The sequence below is a fragment of the Hyaena hyaena genome, unplaced genomic scaffold (genome assembly GCF_003009895.1).
Source record: "Hyaena hyaena isolate Hyena2069 unplaced genomic scaffold, ASM300989v1 scaffold_29, whole genome shotgun sequence".
NCBI lineage: Eukaryota > Metazoa > Chordata > Mammalia > Carnivora > Hyaenidae > Hyaena > Hyaena hyaena.
This window is the reverse complement of record NW_024080661.1, coordinates 2,034,130-2,046,473: the sequence shown is the minus strand read 5'-3', so window position 1 is coordinate 2,046,473 and position 12,344 is coordinate 2,034,130. Positions and strand designations below refer to the sequence as shown.

Here is a 12,344-nt window from a genome sequence, read left to right as displayed (position 1 = left end):
AAGTAGGCTACCTTAGGCACCTTTAGAATTTTACGTACCTAAAGAATTATTTGTTCCCAGATGCAAAAAGCACAACAAAAATATACAAAAGCGAAGACACTAAGGTCACAACGTAAAAAGTGACTGTTAAAACTGAAAGAGGAGATGAAAATTTGAGAGAGCTCCCAGTGCACTTCAAACCAAATACATCTCTACTTATCTTTCGAGATTGTTGTATTCAAAGTCATGTACTTCCCTAAAACCAAATAACTTCTCTGTGTACAAGGAAATTCTGCAGTGCTCAAAGGGACAGCAATGTTTCCTCAGAGCACTCCTAGCCCTCTGGCAATATTTTACATGTGTCAGGAGAGAGGAGATACAGAATCCTTCCAAACACCATACCAAGAAAAACTGTCATGCCTGAAATTAAAGGGAACAATGCCAACCAAAATGTACTTCTTATAAAATAAGCTTCTATGTTTATACATTATATCTATCTTTATGAAGTCATCACTTTTACTTTGTCCTGAATCTTATGGATGTTAACGATCATGAAGGATTGGAAATTTCTTCCATGGGTTGGAGTCCTTCATTGGGATCTGAGTAATTCTTATCCAACCTCACCAGCATTTTAAAAGTAAACATACATACTGTGAACTCATGAAAACAATCCAGATAGTAGCAGATATTTATAGTGGCCTAAATGAGCACATCTCTCTCGCTAACCTGTACTGCAACTTTCACAGCGTGGTTACCCTGCATTCTTATGGACAAGGTAGCATTCAAATCAGAGCAGCGGATGTAGCTCGTTCGCCATCAAGACCGAAGTGTTCAGACCCAGTTCTCCTTCATCAACAACTCAAGAGTCCAGAGGATCTTAGAGATTCGTTTAGCCGCTCCTGAGTCAAGTATAACAGAATACCAACCGGCTAAAGTGGGGCCGAGTTCCCTTGTGGAAACTGTTCCGCAGCAAACTAATCCTCAACAAGGTTTCTGGCTTCCCTGGCTAGGTCGGCGAGGTAACTCACCTGTTTGGTTAGTGTCTGTGTGAGGATGGGAACCAGGTACTGGAGTGCTCCCTTGGCATAAAACTTGCTGGTGTGCTCAGGAGGTCGTCCTTGTTCAGCTGCCTGAGGAAAAACATAAAAGCGAATTCTGGACAGCGGCAAACAGGCGGATACTAGAGGCACACAAGAGCAGCTGCCCAGGGGTCTGTACAGAAATACACCTAGCAAATGTAACATTCACTGTGATCTCTGGAGGTGCTCACTTTTTGGTCTACATCAATGGGATTCTTTTAGGCCATACGTATAAATCTACCTTAAAGGACCAAGGCAATCTTAAGAACTACATTCCTTTATCACAAGCTCAATTCGTATTAACAAGATGTCATCTAACTAACCTTTGGACCAAAAGATGTACTTAGTTTACGTAATGATGCCAAAAATAAAACTGCTTCTTGGTGTGCAAGACAAGGAAGGCTGGAAACAAAGCTTGAGTTCAAAAATGGCCAAGTGCAGAACTAGCCCCTCCGTCTAGATCAAATTCCTTCACCAGAGTTAGTAAACTATCAATTATGCCTCCCGTGCTTGCATGAGGACTTCCAAAAGGAAATAATTCAGCGTCAGACATCACCTCATTAAATGGTGACTGCCTGCTGCCCCCTTGTGTTCACGGTACTAATATCAACATTTATAATAAATCATACCTGGCTGACTGGTAAAGCCTGACACACCTCATTAAGGGTCTGTCTCCCTCCTAAGAATCTCTGGCTGGCAGAGAAAGAAAATCTCTATAAATGGAGACACCCTCTAAGCCCAGTCACAAAATAAGGCCTTCCCAGAGGAGACTAATGCCTACAAAGGAGCTATGTCCCAAAGATGAGTTGGAGAAACAGCTCTCTCCCCCGGCACCGACTTTCTCCCAGGCTCACCTCAGAAGCCTCAATGGCCAAGTCCATTTCCTCATCACACACATTGGACCAGAATTCTATCCCCTGTAGGGCTACCTCATCAATGTCACTTTTCATTGCTTCAATTGTGATCTTAAAAGAAAAAAAAAAAAGACACCGCAGATCCCAAGTAAGTGCTAGTTCAAGTTAGACCCCCACTTTTAACCACAGACATTCAAGTGTCAAAAATGTAGATTTATGAATGCAGGTCTGAAAGGAACGGCAGAAACAGGAAACTGATTTTAAAACTACACTCTTTACCAGCAAAAGATAGTACAAGTCTTCTTAGCACATTAGTGATGAGCGCAAACATTAATACTCAGGACTCCAGGAATTTTGATTTCATAACATTAAGTAAAAAAATTACAGAAATGACAAGACTGCAAGAACAATGGGCTTCACAACTAGCTACATGCTCAAATACGCAAAACAGAAATACTTACAGCAAAAAGAGCGGGACCCATATATGTCTCCATGTACTGATAATACAAGGACATTATCTTTACCAGATTCTGTAAGGCAGCCACTCGTACCTTTTAGAAAGAAAAGATTACTTTGCTATTTAGTTTAACAAAGTAGTCTGACAAAGACATGTAACTACTTCACACAAATGGGACAGTAACCTATAGGGTCAGTTGAGGTACATCTGGGTAATGTCATCATTTCCCAAAACTCAATCTCTTCCCTTTATTTTTTTTCACTATCCCTGTTTATGTTTCTTTCCTTCTTTCCTTCCTTTTTTTACTTTAAAGGTGCCTGTTGAACCTATGGTAAGACTAAACTCACAAATGCCACTCAGACTGGATGTTACTCCCACCTGTTTCCAGGGTCAAGGTTTAGGTTACAGCAATAGCAAAGCTGTTTCAATGGTTACAATAAAAAACAATCACTTGTGTAATTACAGCAATCAAGTAGCAATGTTGATCAAAGAACATTTCGTCCTTAAACCTTTTATAAGACCACAGCAGCTTGCATTACATTAACTTTCCAAGTCCTGTTTTTTCTTCTTTTACTAAGAACAATGTTAGATGCTAGCCAAACCTTATTTCTGAAATCACCTGATTCCCAAACATTTATTTTTTACTTTTTAATGCTTATTCATTTATTTTGAGAGGGAGAGAGAGAGTACAAGCAGGGGAGGGGCAGAGAGAGAATCCCCAGCAGGGTCCATGCCGTGAGCACAGAGCCTGACACAGGACTCAAACTCACAACCCGTGAGATCATGACCTGAGCTGAAACTAAGGGTCAGACGCTTAACCAGGTGAGCCACCCAGGTGCCCCTGATCCCCAACGCTTCAAACTACTATGCTAGAGATGGCATTTCCTAGGAAAGACAGAAGACAGATTTTTTTAAAATTCTGACCTCATACTTACCCTTGTATCCGGACACTGTGTGGCTTCACAGACCACCTGCATAATAAAGTGCCTCTCGGACTGTAGGAAGAATAGAAATAAAGAGAGTAAGAGTACACACCACATATATGCAGAGTCTAGACTACCTGCTTCAGGGAAAGCCTAGCACTCCCTCTGGGATCCCATAACCCTGAACCAATCAAGCAGCTTCTCCCTGACATAGGAATGGCACTATGAAAGCTATATAAGAGTTTGCCCCCAGGGTCTATTATGTGACCTGCCTTCTAAAGAGGTCCCTAACCTTTTAATCCCCCATATGATCTTCACTAACAAGACTCAAAGGAGGAAGTAGATAGGAAAATGTAGGTCACAGAGTTTAAACAAAAATGGTTAAGAAAAAATCCCTACATTAGGAAAATCCACTGCTTTATATTTAAGATTTGAGAAATCAAAAACATCTGCTTTACTTCAGAGACAAATTTGTTTTCTGAGGTGGCAAATCCCCATCAAATGTGGTATGACACCAGAGAACAGAGCCATGAACTTCTCTCTACTATGCTAAGTCTTCTGAAACGTGAAAGGAACCTCCCTGCTTTGTCCACAAGACCAAGAAATGGCAACAAGCCCAGCTAAAGTATCAATAAACATATATACGGAAACACTTCCAGATCATATAATCCAGCAATTCCCAAAGAACTGAAGTATATATCCCAAAGAACTGAAACTAGGGCCTCAAAGACCAGCAGCATTCACAACATCCAGAAGATGAAAGGAAGCGACCCAAAAGTCCACTGACAGATGAATAAACAAAACATGATATACACCCACAACAGAACATTACTCAGCCTGAAAAAGGAAATTCCGACACATGCTACAGCATGTATGAACCCAAGACATTGTGCTAAATGAAATAAGCCAGTCACAAAAAGGCCAATCAAATACTGTATGACTGATTACACTTAAATAAGGTATCTAATCAAATTCATAGAAACAGAAAGTAAGAGTGGTTGCCAGGGCCTGGGAAGGGGAAAACAGAGTTATTTAACGCATATAGTTTCAGTTTTGCAAGACGAAAAAGTTCTGGAGACTGGCTGCAGAACAACGGGAATATATTTAACATGACTGGATTGTACACTTAAAAATGGCTAAAATATAAATGTTACATCATTGTCTATTTTAACAACTTAAATAATATGGGAAAATACTTTCAGGCAAGATAAAAACTTTCTTTATGTATTAATTTTCAAAAGCACCCTTCTAAGGAGGTATGAAATAGTTCAACTTCTATAATTATATTTTTAATTTTTAATGTTTATTTTATTTTTAAGAGAGACAGAGAATGAGTAGGGTAGGGGCAGAAAGAGAGAGAGAGACACAATCTGAAATAGGCTCCAGGCTCTGAACTGTCAGCACAGAGCCTGACGTGGGGCTCAAACTTATGAATCGGGAGATCATGACCTTAGCGGAAGTCAGACACTTAACCGATTGAGCCAGTCAGGCGTCCCTATAATTTTTTTCAAGTACACTCTATGTCCAACATGGGGCTCAAGCACATGATCTCAAGGTCAAGAGTTACGTGCTTTAACAGCCAGTTGTCCCCCACCCCCTTGCTTTCTTTAGAAAAAAAGAGAGTAAGAGAATTTTAAGGAGGCTCCATGCTCAGCACAGAGCTGCCATGGGGCTCTATCCCACGACCCTGGGATCACCAGAGACAAAATTAAAAGTCAGATGTTCAACTCACTGACCCACCCAGGTGCCCCCCCCACCCTTACTTAAAGTAAGCTCTACAACTTCTATATTATTTTTAAAATCTCAGAGCATATCCACATTTTGATCTGCAAAAAGAAAAACCTTCGGTCAGAAACACTTCAGATCACATTTACCCCAAAAGCCTCATGAGAAAAGGCAAACACCTACTCCATGACCATTTCTCACATAACACAAATCATGAATGGAAAGGAGTACACCTAGTAGTATTTTCTAAATCACAAACCTAAAACGAAACGAAACGAAACAAAACAAACTCCCCAAAACAAAAAAACAACTCTCATTTTACTCTTACTTCTCACCTTCTGAACCCATACCTTTTTGTCAAAAGAGACTCACCTCTTTATCAAAGTTTGCTTTGGTGAACTCCAGTGAGTTCAGGAGTGCATTAGTAGCCGCCAGCTTCACATTATTACTGGGCTCTTCTTTCCTCATCCCCTGGATTATGGCAGTCAGAATCTCATTGGATTTATCCTGTAGCTGCTCTGGGTCCTGAAACAAGCAGAGAAGTGCAGGGAGTAAAATAATGAGCTCATGACTAATCAGCAGTCCTTTTAACTGTGAAATCACTCGAGTGAGTATCAGGACTTTTCTCTGATCTCTTTCCACCCATCTCCATGCAGAAATCCCTCAAAATATCCAAAATCCAAATCACCTCAAGATATCCCAAGGTCTAGTAGTCCAAAATCAAACTGAAACAAGGGTAAACTCATCAACTTCATCTGATTTCTTAGCATGGCTCTGGGCAGGAGGTAATGCTGACTTTTTCTTCCCCCCTTCTGTGCAAAGGGAAATAGCAGTCTGGTGGTTTTTTGAGTCTGTCTGTACCGACTGAAGTAAAGCTTCTGAGGACCAAGGATCAACACCTGGGCATGCCATCTAGGCAGTCTAAATCCAGGTAAAGTGCTGTGGACGTCTTTGCCTCATCCAGTCTGTATATGAAAACAGATACCCGGGGGGGTAACCTCGGCAGCAGTCAGAGTCCCAGGAGGGCTGCATTTCACAAACTATGCTGTGCCTATGCTGGGGGGGGGGGGGGGGGGGGGGGGGGGCGGCGACTTAGCCAACTACATCAAGGGTTGGCAAACTGTTTCTGTAAAAAAAAATAAAATAAATGAAAAATAACACAGTGTCCATAGTATACAGAGGATCTTGGGAAAAGGATCCAGGTCAGGGATGTTCCAAGACCGAGAATATCCTCTCTGAAGAGTCTAGACTCTATGCCTCTCCAAGCCTCTCCAAGCATACAGATTTCTAGTCTTTAGTTTGCGATCCTCAAGTCTCTTTACTTTAGGGCATGATTAGCAACATGAGGATAGACTAGCTATCCAAATATAGAATTCTAGATTATAAAAAGCAGTGCTACCTGCAAAAACACTCTGTAGTACCTTGGTTTTCTCCATCATATAATAAAGGACAATCCTAATACCATGCATGTGACAACCAGAGGGTATCAGAGCAATGTATGTTAGATACTGAAGGCAGTACTTACTATATCTTGGCAAATGTAACCAATAGCTTCCAATGTTGACTCTTTCATGTGCTCTGTGCTGTTGGGGTTTGTGACATTGGCCACCAGCTGAGGAATGAGCTCTGGCCACTGGTTCACTGGGATCTCTGCACAAGCAATACCAGCCACACATTGTGAGGCAGAACTAGGCCGGTAAGTTTCTGTGCCCAAAGTCTGCAAAACCTGTGCACACACACACACACACACAAAATAAGATGAAAGATATCAATTTCTAATGATATTTGAACACATTTTGCCTACCACCACACCTCTTGTACCAGTCTGCATTTTCGGCCACACGTGAAGGTAGAAGAAAAAGGCCCAAACAATATAGTCCGCTGTCAATAAATAAAAACAAAACCAGCCTCAGCACTAACACCTGCATAATCAACACTGCCCCAGAGCCTAGAAACAAAACCAACCACCCCTTACTTCTAAATGGAATTCTCCAAAGCCAGACACCTCACGTCAACATTCAATGCAATGTAAGAAAACAACAGTCAGAAGGGGGACATTAGAAGACAAGAGAGATGACAAAATTCACCTTCTGGGCTAGGCGGATGCTCACAGCCTTGTTTTGTGGAGAGAAAATGTGGGCTTTGAGAATGAGGCTAACTCTGGGACATTCAAATGGGTCTGATTCACTGTAGATCACGGTCTAGCCTGATTCAGGGAAGAGATCTTCACACTCATAAAATGTGGAATAAATCCTCTTCCCTCTGGTCACTGACAATTTAGCACCCTGGGTGACTTTCATAGAAAAGCCTTGGTCAGGGAACATCACTAAATGCAGACACAAAGTTAATGCCATTACCAACACCCAAGAATGAATCCTTCTTTTAACTTCCAATCTGGAAGGATTTGTTTTGTTTGCCCAAGAATCAGAGAACTCTTCTCTCCACTATCAAGAGATACCAAGTACTAGTTAGATATGCCCATTAAAATGAGACCTGCTTTTCATTAAACAGGTCTTGTTTGAAATGATTATCATACCAGGATTTATGTAAAGGGTAAAGGCACAGGTACAGATAAAGGATGAAGCCACAACTGACCCAGGGTTAATCATTACCACAATCAGCTAATTCAGTCAATGAACTCACTAAGAATCACCAGTCCACTCAAAAGGCAAACAGTTAACTGTTCCTGGCATGAACACAGGACAAAGATTAGCTGCCAGATATTCAGGCCAGCTCTGCTGACTGGGTCAGGTCACTGAGTATCCCGCTTTGTAGCTAATAATAATGAACTCCCCATCTTTCCCCCATACAGTATATCATCATCCCTGCCTATCCCCACTGCCGACAGCTCTGCCCAATAACAAACTGTTCTGATGGATTCTAAATGAAGGTTCTGCTCTCAAGGGTTACCAGAGCTGGCATGTATGTACAGTCTTAACAAAGACTGTATGTCAAAGACACAGAGCTGGGAAGCAGGGATGAGATGACCGGTCCAAAACAGCAGGGGCTGAACAGGTATCAACCCATGTCTGACGAACAGTTCCAGTTCAGGGTGCTTTCCCCCTATACCACACCATCTCCTGGTACAGGGGCAGAGGGCACCGAATCCCATCATTAATTTTATCTTTTCTCCTTTAAATTGCTTCTGGAAAACCCTTAATTAATATTACTTGAGGTGATTTAGGGGCCACAAATGTCCAGCTCCTAAATACAGAAAGGTTTTTCTTTTTTTTTTTTTGACCTAGGGGTAATCCTAAAAATACTCATTATCAGAAAGAAGAGAAATAAGGAAGTACCTCTCAGCGGCATCCAAGACCCACATTTCAAAAAAGAGAGCCATCAACACTGAAAGTACTAATTACCAGAGGTGCTATGAAAGGGAATAAAGGCCACATCAACCGCTCTTTTTTTTTTCATGCAGAAGGGTTCAACAACACATATACAAAAGCTTACCCAAATTTTAAGAAGTGTTAAGAGTGATGTGCCAAAAAAAGAGTCAATTACCGTTCTAATCAGGTCTCCTCTCATTTACTACTGCAGAATTCAAGGAAGAGAAACTGAATGGGCGCTACACGCACCAAGATTTCCAGTGACTGATGAATGGGCTTCATTTATATCAAATTACTGAAGGGAAGATTAAAATGTTATTACATAAGCAGACCCAATGTGGCTAGAAATAGCTCTACATATTCCAAAAAGGATTCAGAATAAGCTGGCTTTCATAATCTAGTTCTCAGTCATGAGTACCTTCGTGGTATATTAACAGTCAGAGGAACGGGTATATTAACTTGAGAGAGAGGTTATTGCCTCCAGGGCCACAAAGTTACCTAATGCTGACACCTAGAGCCAGAAAACAGTAACTATGATGTGTAGAACCATGACATGTTCAGAGTACACACTTAGGAATTTCCCCCACACTGGTTTCCCCCTAAGTACCAAGGACCAACGGCTTGACTTACCGTTTTTAGTGCCTCATGCACGTAAGACAGACCACTAAGAACCTCATTAACTGGGGTGGGTGGGGAGGACATCTGGCCACATATTCTGAATCTTTTGCTGCAGCTAGAATTATGGATTTTAATTCAACAACAAAGACACAAGAACTCCATGATGCAAGGGACATCCTACTTTTCTCAAAACTCATCAGTCCACTCTCTGAATGCCCTGATTAAAAGCCAGATGTTTCTAAGGGAAGTTGTCCTGTTTATTAAGTAGAGAAAAACATCATTAATATCATACTCTTAATTCGCCAATTCTCTGGGCTTGAAAGGCCCAGGACACAACTTAGTTCCCCTTTAAACCCCACACTGTGCCATGCCTAAATCACCAAGCAATGAGAATTACCTACAGCAGAAATTCTACAAGAGCAGGGGGTGGCTATGAAAAAAAAAAAATCACTTTGGAAGACAGGAATATTTACAAAATACTAGAGCCTAAGTCTGAAACAGAATCTCTGGAGGAAGCACGGATATATACTATTGTTATACATTCCTAAGTGATTCTGATAGTTCACGTTCAGGAACCACCAATTTGTATACTGTGTCAATTAACAGATTCTACAAATTCTGGCATCTAATTCAAGTTCCTCAAACTGCTGTTTACCTTAGTTCTGAAAAAAAATTCCACTGCATTCATTGATGGGAAATGATGGCAAAGTACAGACAAGCTGAACTGGGAAAGAAAATTTTAATCAAATACAATTTTTATCTTCAAGTGGAGCAGAGATCTCAGAAACCTATTACACTGTCAGCTCTATCCTACGTAAACGACTGAACAGATCAAGGTGTTTCTTGCAGGGGGTTCAGGAGGAGAGGATGGGGTAGGGGTGAAGGGATGGATGTATCTTGTTCCCTAGGGCTAACAGGACCAAAAGAAGATGAAGTTACTTACATAATTCTTGACTTCCCGTCGAGCATTAGCATCAATCGCAAGCCACCTCTGCTGATATTGTGCCTTGATATCTGGATCTTTAGATGTCAAAGAGTTCTTGATTTGTAGACCAGCTGCCACTCTGGCAACCTGACTGTTTCCTGGATTTGCCAGCACTCTGGACAGTTCCACAAGGAAAGTGGGCTATTAAGAGAAGATGCATATGTGAATGAAACTATCTCTCGGGAATTTCACCAATCAAGGATAGCTTCTGGAGCACCAAAGCACTGGGGGAAACTTAAGTTTTTCAGGCCATATCATGCCTCAGAAAATGTTACAATACTATTTCAAGATTCCTATAAAAATGTTACATATTACACAAGGAAGTCACCCATCTTCCCTGCAGCCTTAGCATTTAACAAGGAAGTACAGATTTTCCTATCGACAGAATTCTTAGCGCCCAAATCTTCACATTAGGTCTCCCAGAAAAAAAGAAGTTTGACCATCTAGTAGTCAAAGGATTCTTCTAGGTAACAATGCCGGATACTCAAGAAATATTTGTTAAACGAATGAATATGTTAGGACAGGGTAGAAAGTAAAATTGTCTAAATTAAAAAAGAATCTTAGTCCCAGAAGAATATTCAGGGTGGCTTTTGATCTCACATATTCAGGTAATCTATAACAGAGGTAAATACTTAAAATGCTAAAACATAGATTTAGAAAGCTAGTCCTCTGTTTTAGCTTGAAGTGCTCAGCAAGAGGGGAACAATGAAAAAAGACAACTTGGAAAATCTGGTAATATTTAGAAACGGGAAAACTGAAAAGATAAAAACGTCAAGGCAAATTTGCCAAGAAAAATGACTTTAAGAGTCAACAGTTAACACCCGAAAGGCTCCTATACATTTTGGACTTGAACTGTTCACTAAACATAATGCATTTTTGAAAAGCTTACTCAATCTTCTGTAATGCATAGGTCCTCTAAGCTACTCTCTCGGTTTAAAAATTTTAAGACACACTCCTCTTCCCTACAGGAAGTTCTGTCCGATTGGAAAAGTTAACAGGAAAAACCAAAAGCAGACAGTTTCTTACCACTGCCAAGGTCTGCAATCACAGCAGAAGGTAATTCTTAAAGGTTTTATTAATTACATACCACTAAAAAATATTAGGAATGTTCATAAAGAAAATGTTAGGAATAAGACAAATCACTTCTTGTGAATTAGCAGAAGCAGAAGAAGGAACATACCCCAAATGGAAGTACTATTACTGGTCTTGACTAGTGGAAAAAAATCCTTTCTATGAAAAATTTAAGGATAAAAAGAGTAGTAAAAACTAGCACATAAGAGGGGGAGAAAAAGCCATTTAAGGTAGTTTGTATAAAATAAGCCTTGTCACTTTTTTTGCTTATATTTTGCCCAAACAACAAAGGGACACGTTTGGTTACGCTGTTATTTAGACTTATTTTCTATTACCTTTAAAAAATGTCAAGTATCGTCTACCTTTCCACCTGCTCCCCATCCCCCCAGTAGGAGGGACATCAAAGAGAAACGTTACTGCCACAGAGGTGGTTTCAACCAATCCATCCCATGTTTTTATACCGAGGTCCAGTCTAATGGCCTTTATCTTCATTTTTTTCTGTATCCCTTAAACTTGAAAATATGAAAATAAGGAACTTTCCTCTGTGATTTCATCTAGAAACAGGCCCGATCAAGGATGAGCCTCAGCTTGCTCTATGGACACAGATTCAGTCTCTACCCATCGAAGTAAAACAAAAAAACAAACCCCAAGCCCCTCCGAACCCCAAACTAAACAACCCATAGAGGAATAACCCGACAACATTGCCGGGATGGGTTAGGAGGTATTCGGGTACCAGGCCTGGCCATGAGCACACAACCAAGGGACAGAGGAAAGGGTAGACTCTGGGAAGTAGGTGGAGAGAATCATAGGGGCGACGGGACGGGAAGGAGAAGCCGGCCCCGGTCAGAACAGGGCGGGCAGCTGGGCTCGGATCTTCCACATGGCCCCTAGGCCCGGCTCCCCCACCCCCACCCTTGCTGAACACGCAGCGTCGCGCAACCTAACTTCCCTTCCCTCCCTCTTTCTCCCTCCTGCTGCACCGCCGCCCTCCGGCCGCGCGGCGATTGGGCGGCAGTCACCCCGGCGCGCCGCGCCATTGGCCAGCTGCCCCGGGCCCGGGGCGGGACACACCCACCGGCTTCCCGATGGCGGGGTTAGGTTGGACGGGGGGGGAGGGGGACGGGATGGGGCGGGGTGGGTTCCCGAGGCCTGGGCCTCCGGGAGGGCGGGAAGGCCCGCACGCAGGGATGGGTGGACGGCGGGATGGGGGACGGCAGGGTTGCACGCACCAGGTTTTCCACGGCCGCACGCTCCAAGAACTTCTGCGCCGCTTCCAGTTCCAGCCGATCTGGGGGGGAAGGAAAGTGGGAAGGGGACAGGGTCA

At 42.1% G+C, this 12,344-nt stretch overlaps 1 protein-coding gene across 1 annotated transcript in view; it reads right to left on the bottom strand.

Moving 5' to 3' along the window:
* Positions 1 to 12,344, bottom strand: part of KPNB1 (karyopherin subunit beta 1) — a 28,517-nt gene that overhangs the window by 15,726 nt on the left and 447 nt on the right. The window contains exons 2-9 of the mRNA XM_039227715.1: positions 12,250 to 12,308; positions 9,908 to 10,090; positions 6,543 to 6,743; positions 5,390 to 5,542; positions 3,305 to 3,364; positions 2,374 to 2,463; positions 1,913 to 2,023; positions 1,008 to 1,109 (exon numbers count right to left, since the gene is read on the bottom strand). Coding sequence (XP_039083646.1) covers positions 1,008 to 1,109; positions 1,913 to 2,023; positions 2,374 to 2,463; positions 3,305 to 3,364; positions 5,390 to 5,542; positions 6,543 to 6,743; positions 9,908 to 10,090; positions 12,250 to 12,308 — 959 coding nt within the window. The remainder of the gene's footprint in view (positions 1 to 1,007; positions 1,110 to 1,912; positions 2,024 to 2,373; positions 2,464 to 3,304; positions 3,365 to 5,389; positions 5,543 to 6,542; positions 6,744 to 9,907; positions 10,091 to 12,249; positions 12,309 to 12,344) is intronic.